Below are 26,147 nucleotides of genomic sequence, written 5' to 3'. Positions count from 1 at the left end.
TTTTCTTTACAGTGTGGTGAAGCGCCATTTCTATCGAACATTTGGAAGCATTAAAATTGTCGTCCTGCATGTCCCAGTTATCATAATCAACAGTAAAAAATGAAGACGTTCCCACCTCCAAAAGAGACTCTGGATTCAACTTTTCGTGCCATATAAATATTTATTAACCTATGTGTTTAAAACCATTTGTTGCCTTTACTGGCTGCTAATAGCATCAGCAGTGTTAGCCTAGACAGCATAACAAGGCATCTGGGCAGAGCCAGTGCAAGAAGAGGAAAGCCTCTACGTCATGCGTTCTCTGAACAACAGAGCGAGGAATCAGCTCAACATCTTCATGTTCAAGTAAACATCAGAGGGCGAGCAGAGAGGATATACCATGTCGCTACTGCAGGCCTCCATTGACATTGCTTCAACTCAGAGATGGTGAAATAATAATTAACATGAACTATAACAGACACCGAAAAAAATGCAAGAGTGGGTAAAAATACAGTTTGAGACATACCAGCAAAACAAACAGAAGTAAAACAAACACAGACGGCAAAAAACAAAGTCTAGTCCGGAACACTTTCCCGCTTCAGCAGTTTCACACTTTCAAGTATTGATGTCATAGAAAACAAACCCACAGAGGCAGGAACCCCAGAAACAAAATGATGGACAGCGGTTCAGGAACACACAGAGTAAAGTCATTTTTCATCCATAAAACAGTGATCACAGTTCAGACAGGGGGGAAAAAAAATGGGAGAAGTCTAAATTCAACTCGAGGACATCAAGGGGTCTGGGCCGTCACTTCGGCTTTTCAGAAAATTGAGTTTTCTTTTATTAGCATCAAAAATAGAAACCTTGGCTAGAAATCCAGTGCTGAGGGGGGCGGGGGGGACTGAAAATGGTGGAGGACTTCATTTGGTGTGCGCATCTTAATAAAATACATCAATGTCGGGTCCTCGAGAGGATGACGTCTTCAGAAATACATTTTTTGTTGAAGGTTTCATTTCTTTATCTTGACCGCTTCATCCCTTCAGGGTAACGGGAGGGTGCTGGATCCTAGCCCCGCTGTGTATGGCCGAAGGCAGGGCACACCCCTGGATGGGTCGCCAGCTCATCGCAGGGCCCTATATGAGCATTAGGGGGTTCGGTACCTTGCTCAAGAATACCTCGGTAGTGTCCTGAAGGTGTCCCGGTACCTCCCACCTTCCATGTTTTGTCCGCATCGGGATTTGAACCAGGAACCCTTCATTTCTCAGGCCAGTCGCCACCAGATTGGCTTTTTCCTTTATTGTGAGAATCATATTTCGTAGAGATTAGAAGACACACGAGGCGAGTTCAGTGATCATCTCTGACCTGTTTGCTGTATAACAGGAATGATATCAACAGAAGCAAGTGCGGCTATAATTTCAATCTGAACCCAAAACCAAAGAACGAAAGCAGGACACATTCTAATCTTCTTGGTTGTAACATTTTGAGGACCATCCGTCGAGTACATTTCAAAACAATGTCAGAATTTCACCTAAATTCATCAGCGAGACCACTGAATGATGATCCTTGAGGCTAAAAATAGCAAACAATCTGCTAGACAGCGCGGAGGGCTCGCTGCTGTGAGGCACCACCCTCTTCCTTATTACATCAATGACACCAGCTTAGTCGCTCCACTATCATCAAGCCTGGATTACAGCCATGTTCTAAATTACTTTTTGGAGACAAATCTATTCTTCAATCTCAGGCAGATGGCCATCTGGCCCGCTGTAATCGCTCCCTTTCCCTTGTCTCCTTGTGACGAGCTCCTCTGACAGATGTTGAGCCGCATCAGACCTGCTGATTAACAAGGACGGTCGGTCGAACAAAGCGGGGGAGCGAGCGGTGGTCGGCCTGGAAGTTCTCCTTTCCCCCTTCGAATTACTCTGCTGGTGGACACGATCTCATGCACGTTAAGAACAACAACAAAAAAGGAAAACACGCAGATTAAATAAAGTAGAATACAAACGAGACCATGTTTACACCTGAAATAAAGGATGTCGAGAGTTGTTAAAAAGGCTTAACCTTGCCTGTGCTTCAGGGATTTATAGTAAGTTACATAACTGCCCCTGCGTCAAGAACTACCACAGCTGGAGGGACAGACGTCACAAAAGTTCAAATAACAGTCAGCGAAAACAGAGACGCGGGGACGGTGAAGCCTTTGTGGCGATGAGTGGATGACAGCTTAGCGTTGACCTCTTCTGGAGTCCCGCGCCGTCCTGTCGGGTCATCCTGGGGGCTGGCGCCACGTTTCAAATCTATCGGCTGATCGTTCTTCACGCCGCATTCTCGTGATTCTACAGTCACTGCGAGAACGCCGCCGAGTTTCAGGAAGGTTAGTTTACAGACACGTTCTGTGAAAAGGCACTTAAAGGACGAGATGGTGGTTTGATGGGGAGGAGGTGGGGCGGGGTCCTGAGTGAAAGTGCTTCGCTGAAGAGTCCTCGTCTCTACGGAGGGTTCAGTCCGAGTTTCGCTCCGGCAGGTCGGCAGCGAGGGAGGGGTCAGTCTGCCCCTGTCAGCCCAGACAGGGTCCATGATACGGGCCTTAGTGAGAGCAACGCCCTCCTCCCTTCTCCCCTCAGAGTCTTCCAGGTGCTGATGAAGCGACACCTCCGCTGAAACTGAAGCAGACGCAGACCGGCAGAGTAAATGGCTGCTGTCACTTTGAGTCAGTCCAACTCGTCTGCAGCGACACGGAGCTTCTGGCAGCTTTTGCCTTAAAAGCACGAGCCAGCCAGTCTGAAACTCAAGAAACTTTTGCAGCCGGTCACCTTGAGACAATTAATTGTTCCAGTTCATCTGTGACATCTGCTCGATCTGCCAGGTCCACAATTACGCAAGATTAAATCTGAATTACGGGACTGTTAGAGCGACACTCCTTTAGAGGCTCAGAATATTCGGGTCCAAAATAGTAGGGCATTATAACTGAAAACATGGAAGAAAAAGCTGGACACAATTAGCACTTCTGGACCTGGATTGACTCTATTGTCTTAATATTTCTCAAAATGATCAATCTATTGTACTCTGAATCAATAGAAACTAGCTAGTAGTAGAAAGTAGCTAAAATCATTTAACTGCAGGCTAAAACAGAAATCACTGTGTTCAACTGTCGTGAATCTCCCCAAAAAGCTGAATGAATTCTCTGTTAGTCAGAACAGGAAATGGAGGCCGTTAAAAAATGTTTGCATGTAGGACTTACAGAGAGGCAGGCGGAGGAACACGGAGAGCCGCACAGATGCTTTTATCTCCTGGTGTTGCTGCTAAAAGACGTCTGAGGGGTTTTAAAGTTGATGTTCTCGTACACGCTCGATGAATCATCGTTTGTCATGCTGTGACGAGATAGGGGGACAATAAGCGGCGACTTATCCTCCGGCTCGGACGCTCAGCGAGCAGCGCTGCTCTACTTACACGGAAGAGGAGCGGGAGGATGCCATGTTGGATTTGGATCTGGAGTTGGTCATCGGAGGATATTTGATGTTGGAATATTCCCTCTCTTTCAACTTATTCCTCTGCACAGTGACACAAACAAACAGCTGTTTGACTGATTTATTTGCTGCTACAGTCAAGCTTGTACACAGAACAGATGGGAGCTGATGTGTTTTCTGAGTGTTTTAAGAAGCCTCCAGCTGATCCAAAATGCTGCAGCCAGAGTTCTGACAGGTATTGACAAAAGAGATCACATGACTCCTGTGCTGGCGTCTCTTCATTGGCTGCCCGATAAATTTAGAATAATTTTTAAAACCCTTCTTTTGAGCTACAAGGTCCTCAGAGGCCTAGCTCCATCCTACCTGGAGGAGCTAGTGATACCTTACCAGCCCAATAGACCGGACCGCTCTCAGAATGCTGGTCTACTTGTGGTTCCCAGAGTCTCTAGGGGTAGAATGGGGGGCCAAGCATTTAGCTACCAGGCCCCCCTGCTATGGAACCAGCTCCCTGTCCAGGTACGGGAGGCTGACTCCATCGCCACTTTTAAGATCAGACTCAAAACCTTCCTCTTTGAAAAAGCTTATTGTTACTAATTCTGTAGTTTCAGTTATTATCATAGACAGACAGATTATCATACTTAGGGGGTCGTCTAATCGTTAGGTCACATCTTAGTTATGCTGTTATAGGCCGAGACTGCCGGGGTCCAGAAACATGATCACCTGACAGGCCTCTGTCACCCCACTGGGTCATGGTCTCCTCTCCTCTCCTCTCCTCTCCTCTCCTCTCCTCTCCTCTCCTCTCCTCTCCTCTCCTCTCCTCTCCTCTCCTCTCCTCCCCTCCCCTCCCCTCCTCTCCTCTCCTCAATTTTGATTGTAAAAGACGCTATATAAATAAAGATTGATTGATTAGATTTGAGTGTTGGTTGCTACCTGCTCCTCCTCCAGCCTCTTCTGAGCTGTATCTATGTACTGCTGCACGGCCATGTAGATGAACTTATACTGCGCTTCAGTCTGCACCATCCCTGATCTCTGTTCCCGGACCCTTTGGATGGTCTTTGGGATATCAATGTCACAGTCTAGACCTGGAACACAGATGCATATAAACACAAGCACAACAACAAGGAAAACACACATCAGGATATTTGTCGAACTGTCGTGGTAATGCGTGTTTTCTGGTTTATGTGTCTCACCTTGGCGGTTGATGACATCTATAAGGATGTCAATGACAATGATGGTGCCTGTCCTGCCGATGCCTGCACTGCAGGGGCAGAAAGGGCAACTTTCAAATAGTGAATATGTCATAGAGTTCAAAGTAATTTGAGGGAAGAAAGGTGAGGTCACATTAAATACACCTGTTTGTTCTGCCATGTTTAAAAAGGCTGCAATATTTACTTGAAAATAAGGACAACTTGATAGTGTCCCACTGATGTGATCAATATCTCTCGCGTAGGTGTTTGTTGACATTTATGAGTCAGATGTGTTCTGTTGCCTGTTTACGTGACAGGACTCTGACTTTGGTCACGGACAGATCTTTTGTGGACTAAACTAAATTTATGCATCAGCTATTGAAAAAACAAAGTGCTGATGAATATGTATTGAAAACAGATGGATTGTGACGGGGTGAAATGTAGTTTTGACCGTTTGTGACAGCGCCCCCCAGTGACCACACTGAGGAATCAGTGAAAAATGCTCTTGCTACTTCTTCACAGCAACATTACAGCACACCGTTTCTGACTGTTTTGTACCTGCAGTGAACGATAATAGGTCCAGTGTCTGGAATGGTACTTTGTGTGCGGTTGACTTCTTCCAGGAACCAGAGAACGCCACCGGGGTCGTTGGGTACCCCGTGGTCTGGCCAGCTCAGGTACTGGTAATGCCAGATGTACCTCAGTGGTTCCTTCTACAAAAAGAACAAAGGGGCATTAAAAGAAAATAGAAAGATTCATTTCATTTAAATTTACATGCATGGAAATGTGTTTGCATTTTTGTTTCTAATAACATATGAAAAGTAAAGTAATGTAAAAAAGGTAGAAAAATTCTTTAAAAAGTTTGACATTTTCAGGTTATTTTTTTCCACTTTCTCCTTTAATTTTAGAATATGTTTATTACTACTGTGCTGCAGATTTCCTGCTGTCAATAGTGAAAAATGCTGCATCCCAAAATGAAGTCTGTGGTGCTTATTTATCGCTGTCTAGTAGCATAGAAAGAACTAAAAGGTGATTTCTCGGCCGGCTTTAGTCTTGATAGGTGATAAGTGATAGACTCTATTAAATTCTACTGTAATCCACTGAGTTTGTATCAAAACTTGGAAAACCCAAAGTGATCTGAAGCTCTGTACCTGTCCTAGCTGAATACGATGTTGTCACCTAAGAGAGAGATTAAAGCTGCATGCTACATCAAAAAGAGTACATGTTAAATACCATGATTCCACATTTCAGGAATTAATATGTGTGCATGTGTGCATGTGCGTGTGTGTGTGTGTGTGAGAAGCTAAACAAACAGTGCTGACCCGAGGTCAGTGTAGCAGCAGGTTTTCCTACCCTGTCCAGACGGGTCACCTCCAGCTTCCTCAAGACGTAGTCCTGCGCTGGCCTCTCGTCCACGTTCCTTACCAACACCTTCCCAAACTCCTTGGTGCCGTGCAGGTCAGGCCAGTAACGCACGCATTTGTTCTAAAACCCCAGCAAAAAGAAAAGAGAGAACAGTGGCTCCGATTAGACAGTTTATCTCACTTTAGAAAGCAGCTTTTCAGTAACATCAAATGTGTGACTATATTTGTCCCGGCAAAGACATATTGGAAAGTTTGTGTTCCCGCATTGGAGTTTTATTTCTTGGGTTCTGTGAAGGACATTTAAAATGTAATACCTCATATGTGGAGGTGTTTGACTAACGCTTCATGACATCTACTCGTAATGTGAATACTAGTTCACAGAACTCCATAATCAAAATCAATAAAAGCAAACCCAAAAAACCCATCAGCGCTGCAGCCTGGGTGGGAATGATGCTGTTGTCATCCTGTTTTATGGATGTCACAAATCTTACACATAAATAAAAATCACCAGCAGTCTGCAAGGCGGCCCGGGAGGAGAACTCACCCGTCCCCGTTCCACTTCCTTTGTGGTCATGACAATCACATGGGTGTTCTCCTGATACACCATCTTCCAGAAGTCGATGACTGTATTCTGAAGGCACCCTTGGGTGGCGATGAAGACTTTGCCTTCATTCACGTGCCGTCCCTCTTCGTGTGTACTCTATGTTGCAGCATTTTAATAAGTTTAAATGTGCATTCACATGCACATTGAAATGTGCGTTCACTGTGTATATTAGCAGACGTGTGTAAAAGATTTGTTTTTTTTACAAACATGAATCCCAGCGTGATGCCGAATCGACTCACTCTGATGTAGTTGGCGTTGATGTAATCTGAACCAGGAAGATCTGAGTCTGTTTCCATGATTTCAACCCTCGTCGTGTCAACTGGAAACACAATTCACGCTGTGATTAAGGTGGAACGAAATGCCTGAAGTCGCCTGAGATCACACGCGACGTCAATTGAGCTGTCGCTGTGACGCTATCAAAGCAGCGTCTCCGCGCTCTGCCGGGGCCCCTGTCGGCTGTCTGTTCGTGTCACTCTTTCCACAGGAAGATGGAGAGACAGGAAATGGCAGGTTGTTGCGAGACTTACATGGCAGGATATTCTTGTATCGGTTTTTACTCTTGTTTTCTGGCTTCTGGCCTTCTTTGCGGGGATACAGCAGTTTGCACTCTTGTTGCTGAAGAACCTGATCGCACATGAAAAGGAAATTTCAAGTCAAGATGATGATTCAGCAAGTTTCTGAATATTGATTACAATATCGTCATTTTGATTTAAGTTCACAGTGTATAGTCTTCAGTATTTAAAGCCAGATTTCATGACTTAATACGTGTTCCTCCACTCACACATAAGCAGCCTGAACAGTAACGCTCAGTGACTGACTGTAGCATCAGCTCCTGTTTGTTCTGCACTCTTGTGATGTAATTTGCATTTGAAAACAGAAGAGGTCACAGTAGAGTGCAAACATAAGCACTGTGGACGTGTTGACGAAGGTGTGGCATTTATAATATATGTTTGTTTTGTCACATGCTAACATGTGGTGGGAAATTCAGGATCAGGGGATAAAGAGCTTGATATTTCTGTACTTTTCCTTTTCATTGAAATGCTACACATAAATAGAAAATGATTTTTAAATGAAGCCACAAATGTTCAAACGATAGAGGTGAATAAAGGTATTGATATTCTTGTTTTTTTGTTGTTTTTAACTCATCAACAGCTACTACTTTGACCTTTTGACAATAACAAGATCCACGCCGAAGAACACCAAAGAATAATCAACAGCCTAACAAGCGTTAATAAATAAGTGTGTTAGCAACAAAATTTAAAACACATTAAAAGTAAATATAGTAAAAGTAATGGTCTACAATAAGAACGTTTTCCTCTATATACAGTTTTTATATAGTTTAGGTGGTCGGAGAATAAGCCATTCAGCAACATGAGAAGTTGAAACAATGACAACAACAACAACAACAACAATAATTCCTAATTCTTGGATTCAGTTTTTCTATCTATTCCCACATGACAACACTGAGGTCACGCAGCTACTGTGATCACCTACCTCAAATTCTTCCCAAAATCCTTGTTTGGGTTTCTCGGAATTGTCGGCCACTTTATTAAGCTCTCGTACCCGATTCTCAATGTTGGCTGCATTTATCCTCGTTGCATTAAATGGCTATTGTGGACACAAAAAAGGAATCTGCTTTTAAAATCAGGAAAATACAAAGAAATCAACGTTTTCATGCTAAAGCATCAATTGGTTTACATGCTTTTATACCTGTTTGAGATGCACTACGATGCCACTTTTCTCAACCATGGGGTTTTTCTTGTAATGATCCACAAGGTCGGTTAAGGTGTCAAACCTCTCTCCGCCACCTACGTCGTATTTACCGTCCTGCTGTGCACAAAAAGGCTGTTCAACTACAGCGGTGAGCCATTAACCTGCGGGCAGCCTCATTCACACGGTTCCCTCACCTGGTATCGGATCATCACGTGTGTGACCTTCGTCTTGCGGTCCAGATTCTCGTGCTTCTCCTCATTGGTGAGCACAGAGAGAACAAAGTCCCCTGGTTTGCTTTGGCTTTCTCGCACCAGGAAGCTCCCAGCTTTGCCTTTGTCTGTCAGCAGTTTCTCTGCGTCTCGCCCAGACAGATGCCCGTGGTACCACCTGGAGAAGAGACCCCTTTACTTTAATAACCTGCCCGACAATAATGCACATTTTTAGATTCTTGGACATCACATATTCTAAAAACACTGCAGGAGAAAGGGCTTAGCCTTTTTTTGGCCTCTCTGTCGGAGTCTCTGGCCACTGTGGGGGCGGGGAAACTCGTCCCCGACTTGAGCAGTTTTTTACCGTAAATAAGACAATTAAACACACAAACAAAGACTCAAACTCAAATGAGCAATAAAATGCTTTTCTCATGAGTAAAATTGGGAAATCGTAAAGGCTCAAATCATCTCTATCTCCAGAGAGTAGCCTCCTACACCGGAGTAAAAGTGTCACTCGCTGCAGCCTCACTCTGTCGCTGATGTGAAAAAAAAAGGCATATTCAGCTGTTCGTCTTTTTTCCAGCGTGGTGAGTACAAATGTGTAGGAGGCTGCGAAAAGAGAGGTGCGGAACGGAAAAACCACATAAACCATATACAGATGCACAGAAAGTGTACAATGTTCAGAACAAAGTGATGCTCAATACATTTGATATGCATTTGCAGCCTATGATGTAAATAAGTGTGTGGTTTTCTACAATAACTTGTGCGTGTGGGCGGATACAGGCACAGCAGCCGATACTGAGCCGTACATGTGCGTGAACATGGAGGCGTGTTTATTAACTACACGGCTGTAGCCAACCTCTGTGTACTCTCCCAGCGGATGTTTGTACTTGGATACGCGATCGTAAAAGACGACTTTGTTTGTGGGATGATTTGGGAGCGTTCCGCCATTTCCAAATGTAGATGTGCTTTACACCTGGATTTAATGTGTGGGAGTGCAGCAGTACGGGCAGATGCACCCGCATTGTAGAGCCTCTTTATGTAAACATTCAACATGCTCATTATAGAAACATTGACAGCAATTCAATGTTATTAGCTTTCAGAGAATTTACTGTAAAACAAGCTGCATTATTTTTTTGGTGGTGTAGAAAAAAGAGCGTGTTTTCAGGCCCTTCCTTGTAGTATCGGGTCCGAAATTTATCATTTTTAGTAGACATAAACAGCCGCCTGCAGCGGCCAAACACTTGTTGGGAGGCAATCTAAACAAGCGGGCAAGCAGAAAACAGCATTCAACACAGACAGCATGACTAAAGTGTTGATGCTTTTTAGGAATTCTATAACCTTTCACCGCAAACCCTAATGACGAACTTAATTATGATCATTTCATCTATTAGAGGAACAGAAAAAAGAAAGATGAATGAAATGCAAGAAAAATGCAGTTCAATAATAAGCCTACAGTTCATTTTAGGATGAAAATGCCTCACAGAATGCATTTGGGTACTTAGCCGTCCACTATGTACTAGACTAGTTCAGCGTTAGCTGCTCCACTGGCCAGAATGAGTCTTTACCTAGCAAATATCTAACCTAGCTTTTCTTTGTGGGTGTTTCTGGAATGTGTAGGTGTAGACACCTCTCAGAAGTGGGGTCCTTGCAGTTAAGTGGGTACTTGAGTTCGATGACATGGCCGTTCCTTTCGCGTAGAAGGTCCTGCTGTTCGGTGTAATACTGCACCAGCTCAGCCAGCGTGGCGAACTTCTCACCGCCGTACAGGTCATAGTAGTCGCCCGAGTTCTGGATCTTAATGTGGGTCACCTCATCACTCCGTCTGTGAGGGGAAGGGGGAAAGACTGGTAATATCCTCTCTCTTCTCACTCACAGGGAGTGTGCACATAGCTATGCGCACGGTATATGAACACAAAGGTTTGACCATATGCCTTCATACACACCTCAAGCAGCCGCTCACACAGAATGAACATCATTTTTACTGATGTTGCCTATTCTTTAATAGGCTTTTCACGTTGCAGCAACACATTTACGGTAAATATGAGCTTCGATATTTCTGTATATATATATTTACGTATTTTAAGAAAAAAAATGCTAAATTGAAATTACTGATCCACTTTATCCAGGCATGAATTCCCCCTGTGTGTTTCCACTTCTATAATTTGCTTGCAAAGGGATAAACCCTTCGTTTGATCAGCTTTTGTATTCATCTAAAAGGTATTTGCGAAAAATGCCGCCATGCTGGCGGAACAACAGAAGAGAATATATGCAGATCCCGAGCTTTACGACCGATAAGGCAGAAAACAATTGGCACCAATTTGCATTTTTAGGGTCTGAAAACACACCAAAACACAGTTACACTTTATAAAATATCTGCCTGCAAGCAAGCGAGGAACAGGATACAGCTCAGAGGTTCCATTTCTAAATGTATATTGTAAATTCTTTAGTAATTTTTGGAGGTAGTGAGATGTTTCTTTCAAAGAAAAAAAAAAGAATATAAAAGTGCAAACAAAGTGCACACATACAGCTGAGTTATAGGCATTATGGAGGCATTAGCTGGGTATTTAATGTGTGATAACGTGCAGGATAACGTACACTACTTTTACCTCTCATGTCTGATAATGGCTGTATCAAATGGCATAAATTCTATTAACGCCAGCATTTTTCCTGCTGTCTTCATAAACTTCCTCTTTTTTCTACCCCTCACAATATAGTATCTTTTATCCTTCCTTCATCCGTGCATTCAAAGGCCCCGTCTCACTCTCTCTCTCTCCTCCATCTCAGTATTTCCTGGTAATTGGGTTTGGTCTGTGTTAGTGGCTGGTGGCAGGTTGCCAGTGGTCTGTAGGCCCTGTTAGAGGTTCCCCCTTAACTCTCAGACTCAATCCTGAATGTAACGCCATTAACTGTGGAATGAGCACAAAAGTCTCCCATTCGGTTCCCGGCCACATCCCTTTGCCATATTGATGTAACGCAAACATACATCAGCAGTTTTTCTTTGCATCAGATTGCTTGTCCAATAATTTCATTACAAAACAAGAGTGGTTTTGTTGAGCCCAAAGTGAATTTGTGAAATAGATCCTGAACTGAGTGTCTTCACGGGTCTTTGTATGCTGGTTGGGTTCGGATTCTATCTGGGATATATAGACTGGGATACATCTAGTTTTGATATATACACAGAAAAAAAGGTCTTTTTACTTATAGCTAATGCTATAGGGCTATAGCAAGGAGGAGCAATGGGTCAGTGTTGTAGAGTTCATAAATTCCAAAGTCTGGACTCCGCGAGATTCCAAGATTTCCAAGAGAAACTTTAAGTTGAAAAACTACTTTTTACAGCCTTTGTTTTGCTGTCAGTCACTGGGCCAAGAGCCTTCCTGCACAGCTAGGCAGCAGTTTGGTCAGAAAGTGAGTCAATCTTCTTTTTAGAGTTCTGGAGGTAGGAAAACTGGGTTCTGATGGCATAATTAACACAACTGTCATGTGATTGATGTTGCTAACTGATGTTAGCATTCAAGGGTTGACATATAATGAACATCCAATAAATTTGATTTCATTCTTTTATGACTAAAGAACAAGTTCAATATAGAGAATTATTCACATGAATAGAAATAATTGTGAAATGTTAACAAAAAGGTCAATTTAGATCCAAAATACAAAATGGGTAATTTTACGAACAGTTTACATGCATTGACATATTTCTAATTTGACTTTTTTTTTAAAAAAAATTATGTAAATATAGGGTACATGTGTGTATTATAAGAATTAAAATACATTAAAAATGCCTCTCATTCTCTGCTGCTGATGACTTTGGTGATGGATTTTGCTGATGGTCTTCTGATGAAAATCATGGGAACTTCCACAGCCATCTACGAAGGTAAACGATTCCTGTTAACGTAACGGGATGCTACGAATGGGCCTACTGGAAAATACACCGTAGGGAAGTTCCCAGTTGATTATTTGCTTTAACTGGTCTGCAGCTCAGTGATAATGTGACCGATTTCTTCAGGATGATTTCTGACACCTTCCATCGCTCCGGAGGTCTGCGTCGCATTCTGCTTTCTCATTGTGAACGCCTCTCAGGATCTCACTAAGGTCCTGATCACTGCATATCTGGTGAGGAAAGCCTGCAGCATTTGTGTCTTGAAAAGAAGGAAAGGTGGCACCCCCAACACATAGCTATACATAAATAAAGAAAATAATACCAAATAATAAAAATCTTCCCGATTGAAGAAACCAGCAGCAAACTAACAGTGATATTACATCATTTACACCCTCCACGACAACTGGATGAGGATGTATTGTAAACGCTAAAACATCGAGTTATTTTAGACTGTATATGCAAATATAATAGTATACTTGGGGTAAACTAGATATTGCTATCAGGAGAAGAAGCGTCCTCGGCTGCTCGTTGACAGTCTGGTTTGACGAAGACAATAGAAATCCATCGCTGGAGGTGAAACAAATATAATCAGTGGAACATTAGCAGCTCCAGCTACCAGACTGAGAGGCCAGCCATAGGCTTGTAAATGAACTGCCCCTCCCAACAGAGTGGATGAAATAAGTGCTCATCAGCTATAAATACCCCGACAGACACGGACAACATGGCTCAGCATTCATGCCACGGACACGCTTTTCATTTTTAAGATGTTTGTTTTCTTGTTTCTCAAGGCCTGTTTGACTTCCATTTCTAATTATCGGTAATAACGACGCTACAAGTTGACTGTTGTCTGCTGTTGCTGGGTTAATTAGGGGAGTGTAATATGACCATCGACACAGCAGCCAATTTTAATTTTTAAGAAAGACTAAGTGACAGGGGAACAGGGTGGATCCTTGTTGACTTTAAAGACACTAACCCACTATCATAATAATGATATGCTCCTGAGACCCGGACAAAAAGTGTTGCAATTCCTTTTCTCCTGACTTAAATCATCTCCTTGGGTGGAAACGACAGGCTCCGATAAAACTGCAGCGCCAATCTATGAAATATAGAAGTTTCCTGACTAAAGTTGTGTCTTTGTTTGTGTGTTTATCGTGTGTAATTCAGGTACAAATATGTGAAATACACGTGTCTGGGAATAGAAGGTTGGATTTTGCAGTTAATAATACCACTTATTTATCTGAATAGATACAGAAAACCTCTTATTCCTTTTTCACCCTGAACCTCTTGAGATAGAATGTCACCGTTTGTGATGACAACCATTTTACAAACAAAGACAAACAATTACGCTGTTTAGAAAATGCACACACATATATAAAATATTATTTTTCTCTGGCGTTACAGCTCTGACAAAGAATATAGTTTAAATATTACAGTCAGACTTCCCTTTTACCATAAACCGTTTGTTTTTACATTAAAGATAATTATGTTTTTGCCCTGACTACGACATACATGCCCTATTAAATCTTAAATTCAGTTTTTGAATAACTTTTCCTGAACGGTGGTGGTTTCATTTGTGCATCACAGGATTTGGCAAAATATGGAAACACCCAACTAATGAAAAAAATTACCGGTAGGAGGAAACGCAATTAGAGTACGGACTGTTATAGTTATTTTCACCCTCCCCGAGTCAATACATGTACCCTCTCCCAAGAGATTCTTTTGCAATACAATATTTTGAATGACACAAAAGCCTGGCGGCAGTAGGAAAACATCTAAGCAAATCCAATCTAACATTTCGTAAAACAGCAAAAAAATCATGCGCTGAGCTCATTTGTTCCTCCAACATTCCCTCTTGAGACTCTGGAAAAAACTTTTGCCATGTTCTTTTTTAAAGAACATAAAAGAAAAACAAGAAAACTTCAACAAACTGCTCAACAACTTGACTCGTCTGTGAAATATGACAAACTTTTCTTTCTTTGGTGCTCTTTGGGTTTCACAACACTCTGCTTTAATAACATTTTAAAAAGCCTCCAAAAGCTCCCGGCATCAAAGACCTGCTGAGCCAGTCCTTCACTCAGTGGATGAGATGAGAGGACAGGTGGGAAAGATAAGAAGAGGAGAAGCAGGGAAGGCAAGATAAGAACCAGAGTAGGGGGTCAACAAACTCCCTGTGTGTCCATTTCCATCTGAAGAGTAAGTCTCTTAGTCATAATGGCCTTGGTAAGATGAAACCTGGTTAATGCCTGGCTAATTAGCACTGATAAGGTTCTCCCTCCCTCTATCTCTCTAAAAATACACGTCCTCACAATGATAGGAGTCCAAATATGTGTGTGAGCAGATGGAAACGGTGCGATTACCATCTGCGTCATGATTTCACACCATATCATACGTTAGCTTAGCATGATTTTTAGTCATAATGTAGACATGAGCCAATTAGCTTGACCGGCTTTAGTCATTTTTCTGCATTCGAAGGTTATAGTTTTGTGGTTTCGCTCAGTTTTGTCCTTAAACCGTCACGATTGTCCTCTGTATGAGTCAATGAACTGTTTCAAGTCACCCGGGCAGAATAAAGCGAGCAAATAATTGCAGTTTTAGCTCAAACTAGCAACAATGGGCTACAGGACACACCACCAAAAGACGAACAGTTAAAGACTATTGTCTCTTAACAAACACTTTCTGCTTCACATCAGCACTTCCCCTCGCTTCCCTCTCAGCTCAGTGTGACTTACTGCAACCACGTGGGGAGGTTCTGCACACTGGCCGTTTGACCTCAGCGTTTAAATCTGTCGAAACCAAAAGTGTGTTGCTACGACTCAAACCCGGCAACCTTCCTGTGGCGTCCGTGATTTGCGACACACTGGACCATATGCACACGCACACAAGCTGCGGGCAGCGAAGGTCAAAGTCTTAACAGGCCTCTCGCATTGTAGCTTTATTTAAATGCGACATCAGACTAAGAGCCCCGTTTCCTTTTCCCAGTTCTGTCTGGAACTTTTTCCAGTACTGTGCCAGTTTTTTGTCCTGGTCTTTGACCAATTAATACATTTTTTAAACCTTATTTTTGCTCTGAAAAAGACACCCATTGTCTTTAGTCTGTTTCTGACTGTTCGAAGGAGAGTTTTTGAGATTTTGGGGGGGCGAAAGTATGACCAAATCTGTCATGTGTCCACATAAACACTCATATTAACCATTATTTGTCATCTTACAAAATGTTCCATCACTTGCTACCTGTGGGGAGAAATGTCAGAGGCTCCTGACAGAGGATCTTTCCGCTTTAATCAGCAGCACATCTATTAGTCACCATCTGATTGAACACTGACAACATCTACTAAACCCAAAAAAAAGGCTTTGAATGGAAATGTCAAAAAAATGTCTCGTTACATTCCAAATTTGGTGATGTTGTGACAGCATTATGAGACGGTTTATGAGTTTAAAAAAAAAAAATCAAGATAAAAAGCACAGTGATGAAAAGAAAATAAAGATTGGTACGCAGTGAAATGTAATCCCCCAACACAGTAATGTCAACAAGTCATGTGTGAAGACTAACCTAACAGAGAGGGTAAAGTCCCCGGGGTTGCTCTTGCTGGGCCGGGCCAGGAAGCTGCCATGGACACCCCGCGTCAACAAGAGCTGCTCTGCCTCAATTCCAGTGACGTTGGGATGGAACCACCTGAAAAGCAGGGACACAACAGTAGCCCGTTACAGTGAAGTTTAGAGTCCGCAACCTGGGTCCCAGCGCGCACATGCCTCCCCCCTCCTCCAGGAGGTGGGCTCGTTTCTGTAATATTTTATAATGTTCGACAATCGCAGCTGAAAATCCTCGAGCGTCGGCGCGAGTATGCACAATGGATTTGTTTAATGGTTTTAGCACGAGCCTACGCAGTCGGAGGCTCAAAGATCTTATTTGCTGACACGGTGATCATCAACATGCCCACTTGCTATTCTGGAGGGTCTCCTGCCACATTCAGACACGAAAACGCTCTCAGAGTTGCGTAATGGAGGCAGGGGGATAAAAAGGGAATCAAAAACGCACGTCTTTTACGATCAAGCATAGAGATTCTTTGTTTAACATCCCCACATGATGAATCTGTGCATATATCCACCTTGTCTGTCCTGTACTGGCATAGCAAACCAACCTTTACAGTACTGCAAGGATTACATACGACATAATATTTATCCTATACATGTCTCAGGTTTGTTGACCAGTAAAATCACTCTCAGTCAAGAGGTCAACACACAGCAATCAAGCCATCTAGAATTAAAAAACAGTGTATACATGCAAATACAAGTGAAGTGACCTAAAAAAAACCTGTTTGTATCCTTCAACATCTCCTGAATGAGCAGGAGCAGCAGCCCTGAGTGGCTGTATGTCAGCTGTCTGGATTTAGAGCTCATGTGTAAGTATGGGATCATTAGGTTAAATCTCCATAACTGCTGTGCACCACTGCTAGTTAATCCAAAGCTCCTTTAAACCAGCCGGTGCCACGTTTGTGTGTCAAGGGAAAAAAAAACACATTTACACATCGCAATCAGTGTCGTAAATACTACGCTTCATTTACTATATCATGGATTGCACATATAAATATCTAAATGCATTGTCATAGTCAATAAAAATAAAATTATCAAAAGAGAAGGGGGGATGTATGACTAAATACAATCATATTGAATAAGAATAATAATCACTGGGTTTGCGCACTTCCTCATACTTGGTTTCTAATTCAATTTTTATTGGTTTTCCTCTGTATCATGTTGTTGCATTATTTCTGACATGGTTTAAACATCCTATTCAATGACCTATGTAATTGGTTATTTATTAACTATGACATATGATCCATAAAAAGGATATTCTGAGGGGCAACTAAATGATTTATTGGCGGTACTCCTGAGACCTTGTTTACTGCCTCATTTGTCCTGTCTGCACGGCGTGGTCCTGGAACTTTTTAAAGAATTATTTACATCTCACAAAAAAACATCACATATAAATATAAATACCATAAACATGAAAGTGGCACCTCTGGTACATGTAATACTCCTTTATCTCATTTTGACAGATGCTCAGTGAAAGCTAAAGCGTTTCGCTTTATTTACTGATGTATAGTTTGAGGTAACACACTGTGATGCGGCCTGTAGCACCAGTTTGGAGAAGCTCAAGATTAAAACAGCCATCGGGGTCAAATTTGGTGCCAGTGATGGATAATACAGAATAACAGTGGAACACGACACACAGCGTTATTGTGTCTGGTCAAGATACAAAATTCAAAGAATGCAGCGGGAAATCACCGCTGTAGCTAGACGCGGGTGAGAGGAAACACGAAACATAACATACCATTAGTAGAAGGATAAGGAAAGGAAGGATCAATGCCCGGTAGCAAAGGTGGAAATGCTGTTATAGATGCTGAAGTTTGCTTTCAGATATATACAGCACATCTAATGAAATGGCCTCCTATTTAAATAGTAATCGTGTCGCTTCTGTTGCTACTTACTCTGATAAATGACCAAGTAAAGGATTGTTGTAGACGAGGAAATTCTGTGATATTTCATGTCTCCCCAGCAGGAGCCCAATCACGCGAAATAGAAAGGACCTTTAGTTTCAGCCCTTGACTTGGAGAGAATCATGATGTGATTCAGACGAGATGAAGAATGCAGATTATTTCTAACACCAATCAAAGGCCAAATGACTCATGGAAATCATGCATTTGAAATCCCAGTCTTCATCCACTCCTTCTTACCCCCTGTAACGGCTTATCATGGACCAGCACACCCCATGGTGAGCGCCCAGGGCACCAGATAAACATAAAGCAAAGAAGACGATATCTTAACTGCTATAGGAAAAATTCATAATAGAAATTTAGACTAGTGTCACCTCAGCAGTGACAAATGAGCAATCAAATCAGGTTCTGACCGAAGCTCTATAAATCTTTTCTAAGTTAACACAAAGTAAATATAGTGGATTTTACACATCACACAATCACTCGTTAAGCCTGACAAAAAGGTTCAACATAATTAAACACTAAACAAGAAACAAAACTTAATAGATAGCATTTTAATTCACATCGGATGAACAGATTCTGCTGTTTCGAGGTGGAATTGACCACCTTGCAACAGACAGACCTTCCCAGACCAGACAAAACATCTGGACCAGACTTCTCTTATCCACACTGCAGATTTGTCCAGCTTCCTCTCATCCCAAGAGCAGATTACAGGAGGCAATCTTTAAAAATAATATATTGTAACCGATTACAAGAGGATTAGTTATGGAAACGTAAGAGCAGAGAGCGAGCTGCGACGTTCCAAGTGTCTGTCGAGGTTTAGCACGGAGGCTAACAGGCTGAGCGAGTGATGGCTCGTAAACAGAACATGACTCAGAAGCATAGAAAGGAAAAGTGTGAGTAAATATCTTAGTGGCGTTTGAGGACTACGATGGTCTTTTTATTGTTTATGCAGAGGCCCTCTGCTTTACATGAAATCTAACGCCTTAGATCACCCTGTGACTTTTTACTTACGTTAAATCCTCGCAGCTAACATTTCCCCTAAATGCAAATATGTGCTGTTCTCTATCATGCATCACTGTGCGGTTCCATGGGTAGTGTTTGTCACCTTTTCTGCTTTCTAACCCTTCTAAAAACAGGGCTGACTTTTAAGTAAGTCACTCAATGTTTAAAAACAGGAAAGCTTTGGACATAAAAAAAAAAAAAATCCGCTTTTATGGAAGATTAAATCCATGATAAAGAATATATTTCCATAGTGTGGCAATTGTGACTGATTTGGAAAGTGGTTCTTAACTGTAACACTCAAACTGTTGTAATGCCAATCACATAAAAAAGAAAATGAACTGCTAAAAAGTGGTTATAATGGTAATAATGAAATATCAAGTGCCCCCCCCCCCCCATTACTATGATTAGTTGAATCTAATCTAATCTAATCTAATCTATTTTACTGCTTAAATTAAAACCAAAAACACACATTTACCAGTGAAAGGTTACATCGCTGTCTACTTTTATCCACTTGCCATTGCTCGCCTGGCAGAAATACGACGCCTTATTGGATTATTTAGTTGGTCGCAAACCAAATAAACCGGCCCTGGTCTGCAATACGACCGAATAAAAGTCAAATTACGCATTCAGCCCTCGTGTGTAAAATGAAAATGAAATTCGAAGCTGTGTTTGGCCACACTTTGCAGCTTTTGCTGCAGCGCGCGTAGATGATCTGGACTGGCGAGGCACTGGGGGGTCACGGCTGTCAGCTGGTGCACTGATTACTCGTAGTACTGTTTTTTAATCCGACACAGATTCATACAGAAAAATAATAACAAAGGGATGGGGGGGGGGGCGCCTTATGTCGCTAATCCACTTTTAATCTCTCGCTGCGGTGCTGCTTTCACTCCAAAAAATTGATCAAAACAATGGAAATGGATTCGAGGCGAATAGCTCCGGTGCTTCAAACGTACTCGCAACCAGCAACAGCTGCACATCTGTTCACCTTGTCAGGTTTAAAGACAGCTGAAGGAGACACACACACGCACACACACATTATCAACCCCTATATCAGCTAGAGTGTTCAGAGCCCTCTTTTAACCAGACATCCTGATACGCCCACCTTGAAACTAAGTGCATGCAAACTGAAGAAATTCAATAAATAAGCGCACTTCTGCACGTTACCCTGAGATCAGCTGCCAGGTAGGCTAGCAAAACCAACAGCAGTCTGGGAAGACTTATGAGCAGAAAGAAAAAGTTGTTCAACAGCGTGACTATCATTTCAAAGCAGAAAAGTTGTCCAGAAGTTGAAGGGGATCGTTTGTGCCCTACCTCACCATTCTGGTCGAAGCCTGCCACAGCCTCTCGCTTCAGCAGCCTCGGAGTTCAGTAATCCAGCACTGGGCACTGTTATACAAGAGAGGGCGGGAGGGAGCAAGAAAGATATAGAGACGAAGGTGGGAGGGTGGGGGTGCTTGTAAAAGTGTTACTGGGTTAGATAAATGAGACACAGACAGAGAAACGACAGACTGGTGGAGACAGGGAGAGAGAGAGAGAGAGAGAGAGAGCGAAAGGGGGGGGAGCCTTTTAATCTGGGATTTGGGTGAGCGTGAGAAGGCCTGACACAAGCACCCGTCAGTGCTGTCAGCCGTCTCTTTTGCCACCTCAGATGAATGTGACAGGCTCTGGCCGAGCAGCACGGGTGCCCTCTGCTCTCCTGCTCCACCGTCTCTTCCCTTCGTACCCTGAGAGGGCTGCGATGGCGCCGCTCCAGACGCCACTCTGAAGCTAACGGGGGGCCAGGCCAGCGGAGGCTGCCAAGTCTCACAAGGTCGCTATTTGGTTAGAGGCCGAATGCTGCACTCGAGTTGCCCGTGCATGGAGATTACACCTAATTGCGCATGGCGTAGTTACACCGGATCACAGTCAGCCATCTGCAAGATTAACCCCCCCCCAATCCAGCCAATTCAGCACTACACTGTTATACTATTAATTTTACAGGAGTGGGTCTGGCAGCTTTGAGTGAATTAAAGATTAAATTCGAACAAAAGAATTACTTGGAATTAAGATGAAACGCCAATACTTCTGACCTTTGTTGTATTTTGCATTGTTCATAACTTTTATAAACCCAACTAACTGAAATATGAACGGCTAAAAACATTGCATCACCTTCAGTTTGTCATCTAAAATTTAAAAAATAGAAACACACCTCAGCACAGTTGTCACCGAAATGATTAAAAAGCACACTTTTGAAGGAACGATGGTGCGTAAATTTAGGGTGAGGCCATATTTTAGTAGGTTACGGGGGGCAGTGAGGCATCGCTCAGCAACAGACGCATCCAGCTCACCCTACAGAACAAAGAGGACATCAACCACACACCACCACACTGCGAGATCAACAGCGTGCAGGCAAAGCCACAGTATTTTCCATTCTGTCGCAAAGTTCCATTCACCTGTCAGGTCATTTTTAAAATAACGTAACATTTTAAGACAAAAGGAAAAACTGAAGAGACATTTAGTGAGTAACTGGCAGCCAGGTTACCGAGGCGAGCGCGCTTCTGTTCAGTACCAAAGCTACAGCGGCAGTTAGCATCAGAAAATAGCACTCTAAAGCACTAAAGAACCTAGCATTAAAGCACTGAGCAGCTACTGCTGCTGCTGACTGCCAAGTATTCTCTGCAATATTCACTGTTAAACCAACTTAAAATGAATAAACCTTCATATGCTGATATGCATGCACATTCTGAGTAGCGGGAATGTCATTCTAATGAATTAACATTACCATTCTAACACTTTTTGCACCTGTTGCACAGATCTGGGCTTTAACTAAGTCCTTTACACACAAGGCGAGATCAATCACTTCCACTGCAAAGGTCCAAATAAGATTTCTGTGCTGCAAATGAAGCAGTGAGTGTGACACCTGATTGTCTCTGCTGTCTAAGTGCAGGACAGGATATATTTGCCCTTTCTCTTTCTGTGTGCGCGCTGTGTTTAATGATTAACTTTAATGATTCCTCACTAAGAAACACTCGGAGAAGCAAGCTTATTAGGAACCTGTACTATAAAACGTGTGCGCTTGCTTGGAAATCTATATCCAGCTTGCTTGTAGGCAGCGGCATATTTTCCTGCACAATTTAACAATTTTACATGGGAGCAAATGCAGGTAGAAAGTCACTTATTGGTTGTAATTTGGTTCAGGTTTTTGCTGCAATCGTAGTAAGATGGTTATTTGTGCTTCCTGAACCCAAGATTGGGAGATGTTTAAACACGCTGCCCTTCCTACGGCCATGTCCATCTGCTGCCCCTCCCTCCCTTAGACCATGAGGAGCAGGAGTGACTCAAGTCTTTCCAAGAATAGGAGTCACAGCCACCAGCACCCCCCCCCCCCCCTCCCCGCCCTCATTTCCCCTGCATCTGGCCTTGAGCCTTGAGACGGACAGAAAAGAAAACAAAGACAAATAGGTCGATTTGGTTAGCGGGGATGTCAAGAGAGGAGGAAAGAATAAAGTTGATGCAATGCGGGAGGGAGAGAACGGCAGCTGGGACCTGCAACTCGTGCCTTGGGCTGTTTGAGTGGAAACAGGGCCGCTGTGCATCTAGCCACAACGCTATCCACTTACATAATGTCTCAAGTTCAATATAGTCGTGGTCGGCTATTTAAAGAGCACAAGTCTGAGCATGCTGACAAAAAGGTGATAAACATAGTAGCCGAAGCGCAGCTATATTGGTCGCAGACGGAGCCCGGGCGTGGATTTGGGTAGTGTTGCAGATATTTTTAGACCAGCTGATGATCTCCGGTATTTACATGAGGTGCAATCCTCGTGCAGCCCCTATGGCTGCGTGCTTTGCTGCCCTGTGCAATATATCAGGTAGCTTCGCAGGCTTAGCTAAATGACTAATTCAGCCAATCACCACACGTGTGTTCACTTACCAACCGATTTAAAGCAATCTTACAGCTGACTTGACAAATGCCCAAAAGTTTTTAGGCTGGTAGACTTCTCGAAACACACAGAAACAAATTAACGGTGCTTTAAAACAGCATTAAACTAGATCGTGTTAATGTGTAGTTACACTCTCATCAAACCTGTCAAAAGGCAAGAAATAAAATTGAACTCCAACTAGTTAACATATGTATTATTTATCTCGACAGTAACTGCAATATTACTATTTAGATTTATTTGAGTTATTTCTACAGAATATCATGTAATATATTGTGCTTTTTTTCACATGTCATAAATATTACAACTGATAGGTCTTGCTTTCAGAAATGAACTTTCATTTAACAACAGTGTGAAATAACGCTAATGAAATGAATGAAATGGAATGAATGAAATAAATCATCTTAAAATCATCTATTGAACCAGAACCTAAGGGCTGGTCCTTTAAGTATTTTAAGAAAACCATTTAAGCAGTAACTTCAGGGTCTAATTTCTGACTAGTGAAAGGGGATGACGTGTAATTCACACACTGCCACTCCACTGGTAAGGAGAACCTAATCGGTGGGACCACTGTTCCTGTTGTGTTGTCTGCTCTATTCACGAGACAACAGCTTCCTGTTGAAGTTAAAGGCTGACAAAAATAGCAGCATTAGCCCGTTAGTTGTGCTTTCTATTATTCGGCGAATGACCAAACAAACACTCGGGCTATTCTCGGCGTACAACACGCTGACAGAACCTTAACATCTGCCCTGCATTGTGCTGTGTCTAAATAAAATGCAAAACATGTGTCTGGAAATAACACTTGGTTTTGGAGCGCTCCTGGAAACGTTGGCAGTCCTATCTCGTTCCTCCACATGGGCCTCTACTTTCCTGTGGGCTTATCAAGAAAAGTGTCTCGCTGCTCTCCGCTGGTCAAATGAGCAGATGAAGGCTCCTCCAAAGTGGGGGGGGGGGGGGTTGAGGCGAGTGTAATTCTTGTAATTCCACACTTACCCTTTATTTTGGCTCAATGGGCTACGTTGAACTAGCTCCAATGCTTAATCATTGTAATGTTGATCAGGATCACAGTGACAGACTGTACAAAATGGTTCCCTGACGACTGTACGTCCTCACTGCCAGCACGATAATGCCAAAATATGTGGAAACTGAGGCCCTTCCCGATAATTATGATGAACTAATATCCTTCCTGAAATGGCTGGCGATATGATCAACAGGAGGGCAGGTCTGTTATGTCAGGATGGAACGCGCAGTAGCATTGTTTCTCAGCGTTTTAGCTCAGGAAGCACACGGCGAGCCACAGAGTAACAGTCACGCGCGCTTCGTCCGGCAATAAACCATGGAAACAGATGATGGAAACAACTTGAAATTGTTTCTGTGTCCTCCTCTATCTCCCATCTGAGCTTGGCTTTGACGTTAGCCCTGAGGGCTAGTGAATGCCCGGCCCTCCGTCAACTCACAAGCGTTTATTGTAACTTTCTACTGGGGGGGGGGTTGCAGATGTTGGTAGAAGAGAGAAAGAAGCCCTTGAGGTTTGACTCCTTAGAGTTAATGTTTGCTATTTTTGCCTCTGATTTTTCTTTGATTGTAAGTCTGACATACATAGGTTTGGCGGAAACAAAACTTCATTTCAACACAATTTCATGCTATATGGTGCACGAGGAAGCAGGTAGACACGCGATCATATAACGCTGAAAAGAAACTGTTTCAAACTGCCATCATCTACTCATCTTTGTGAAGCCAAATATGGAAAATGGGTTTTTCACCACATGATTTTAGAGGCACCTGACTGAATTCGCTGCGTGCTACTTCACCTCAAAAACAAACAAACTAAAACTAAGTAAATTCACAGCACCAAAGTCACATGGACAATGCTAAATGCTTCGTTCCCACCCATGCATAGAGAGTCGGGCTGTATCAACTGTCAACTCTCCCTTGCCAACGCTGCATGTTTCTGGTATCCACAACAGCCGTAATTGTCAAAAGATAAACTATTATCAGGGGTAACCTTGCGAGGAAATCATTTTCCACAACAGCCTTTAGCTAAAACCTAACTGAATTGAAAAGAGTGCCACGTTTTTTAACTGTTTCACAAATAGTGTCGTAAACAGCTGTGACTTGTACATCTATCAATCTGTCTATCTATCTAACGGTATATATTTCATTTTCAAAAGAAGGTGCTTGTAATATTCCTCTATAAGCACATGTGTCAGATAGCTAGTCAATTGCTAAAGTTTGTTGAGAAATGTCCTAAATGGTTGAGCACATCTGCTTTAAATGGCCACGCTTGGGTGGCGCGCCAGTTAAACACCACTGTAGTTCCACCCTGCTAGCCCAGTGTTACACACTTGAGTAACCACCATAAGTAACACATCGTCCTACCTAACACATCAACAGGAAGCTTCCTTGACACCCAGGCCAGCGTGGGGGCCGTTGGACACTTAACTCTGGCACCAGAATTATAAATTTATAATGAATGTATAAAAACCGATGCCCTAAAGGCTCATTTATGCACAGTGGGAGGGAGTCTTAAGGGTCCCCCATCTGACACAACAATAGAACCGAAAAAGAAATAAAGAAAGTAAGGGGCTGACGTACATAACATACTAAATAGATTATTATCTCCCCCCACAGCAGATTTAGGAACCCCCTGTACTGACAGACTTATGACTCCTTATGACAAATGTGATTGCTAATTTTACATAGTTGTATTTTAAAAAGATACGACCTGACACTTGATGCTGTGATAAAAACACACCTAAAAAAAACAAACTATCTTAATTAGGTTCTGCGCATCTATGTGGAGTCACACAAAGCTACAAGGTAATTTGTAGCCAGGGAGATGAAGTTTATTAACTTTACCACTATTATAAAAGTGTGCAGCAATCGTGAGGCGCTGTGTAAAATCAGAGGTCATTAATTCAGACTAAATACAGCGAAGCAGCGGCTCACTAATTAATGAGCTATTAGACTTTGTGTTTCTACAACCTTTCGCAATCAGCAAAACAAACGTTCCTTTAATAAATGAGCAAATAGGAGCCCAGAATAAAAAAGTTGAAGCGTCCCCGTTGACTTGCTGCAGGCTTCATTCTTGTCCGTCCAATATCGGACGGCTCGTTCGGCGCTGCTAAAGCTGCTTAGCGTTCCGCAGCTTTAAAAAGACACAGAAGAAAATGGGGTTTACCTGCGAGATGTCATATCAGTGTTCGGAAGCGCTCAGGTGTCCTCGAACGGTCCTTTTTTAGCGCGTATGGACTGGAAAGTCTGAAGATCTGCGCTTCAACCTGCGCGTCAGCTAGGATGACCCCACCATCGCTGCTTCAACGGCTTCCGGTCGCCTTC

General features: G+C 42.8%; 1 protein-coding gene across 5 annotated transcripts; it reads right to left on the bottom strand.

The window, feature by feature from the left end:
• Positions 1 to 140: 140 nt before the first annotated feature.
• ptpn11b (protein tyrosine phosphatase non-receptor type 11b) lies at positions 141 to 26,147 on the bottom strand. 5 transcript variants are annotated; one of them, XM_057040456.1, is made up of 16 exons: positions 25,990 to 26,147; positions 15,945 to 16,067; positions 10,145 to 10,339; positions 8,500 to 8,692; positions 8,303 to 8,422; positions 8,087 to 8,200; positions 7,120 to 7,216; positions 6,832 to 6,911; positions 6,533 to 6,688; positions 5,978 to 6,109; positions 5,183 to 5,337; positions 4,628 to 4,695; positions 4,368 to 4,519; positions 3,421 to 3,545; positions 3,212 to 3,341; positions 141 to 2,633 (listed from the first exon to the last, which is right to left on the bottom strand). In XM_057040456.1, the coding sequence occupies exons 1-15, from the start codon at positions 26,001 to 26,003 to the stop codon at positions 3,254 to 3,256; spliced, it is 1,812 nt and encodes a 603-aa protein (XP_056896436.1). In that variant the 5' UTR covers positions 26,004 to 26,147; the 3' UTR covers positions 141 to 2,633; positions 3,212 to 3,253. The 5 variants fall into 5 exon arrangements, with proteins under 5 accessions (XP_056896436.1, XP_056896439.1, XP_056896437.1 ...); XM_057040459.1 differs by having other exon boundaries at positions 3,421 to 3,521; XM_057040457.1 differs by having other exon boundaries at positions 8,303 to 8,419.

This window comes from Takifugu flavidus, chromosome 8 (assembly GCF_003711565.1).
Source record: "Takifugu flavidus isolate HTHZ2018 chromosome 8, ASM371156v2, whole genome shotgun sequence".
NCBI lineage: Eukaryota > Metazoa > Chordata > Actinopteri > Tetraodontiformes > Tetraodontidae > Takifugu > Takifugu flavidus.
The sequence above is the reverse complement of the archived record's forward strand: the minus strand, read 5'-3'. Positions and strand labels throughout refer to the sequence as shown.

What these genes read in the sequence shown, in the direction of transcription:
- ptpn11b (XM_057040456.1), bottom strand. An exon ending in GATTTTGGGAAGAATTTGAG is followed by an intron (nt 7,217 to 8,086) that starts GTAGGTGATCAC and finishes ATGTGCGATCAG; the next exon opens with GTTCTTCAGCAACAAGAGTG. An exon ending in AGGTGACCCGTCTGGACAGG is followed by an intron (nt 5,338 to 5,977) that starts GTAGGAAAACCT and finishes TTCTTTTTGTAG; the next exon opens with AAGGAACCACTGAGGTACAT.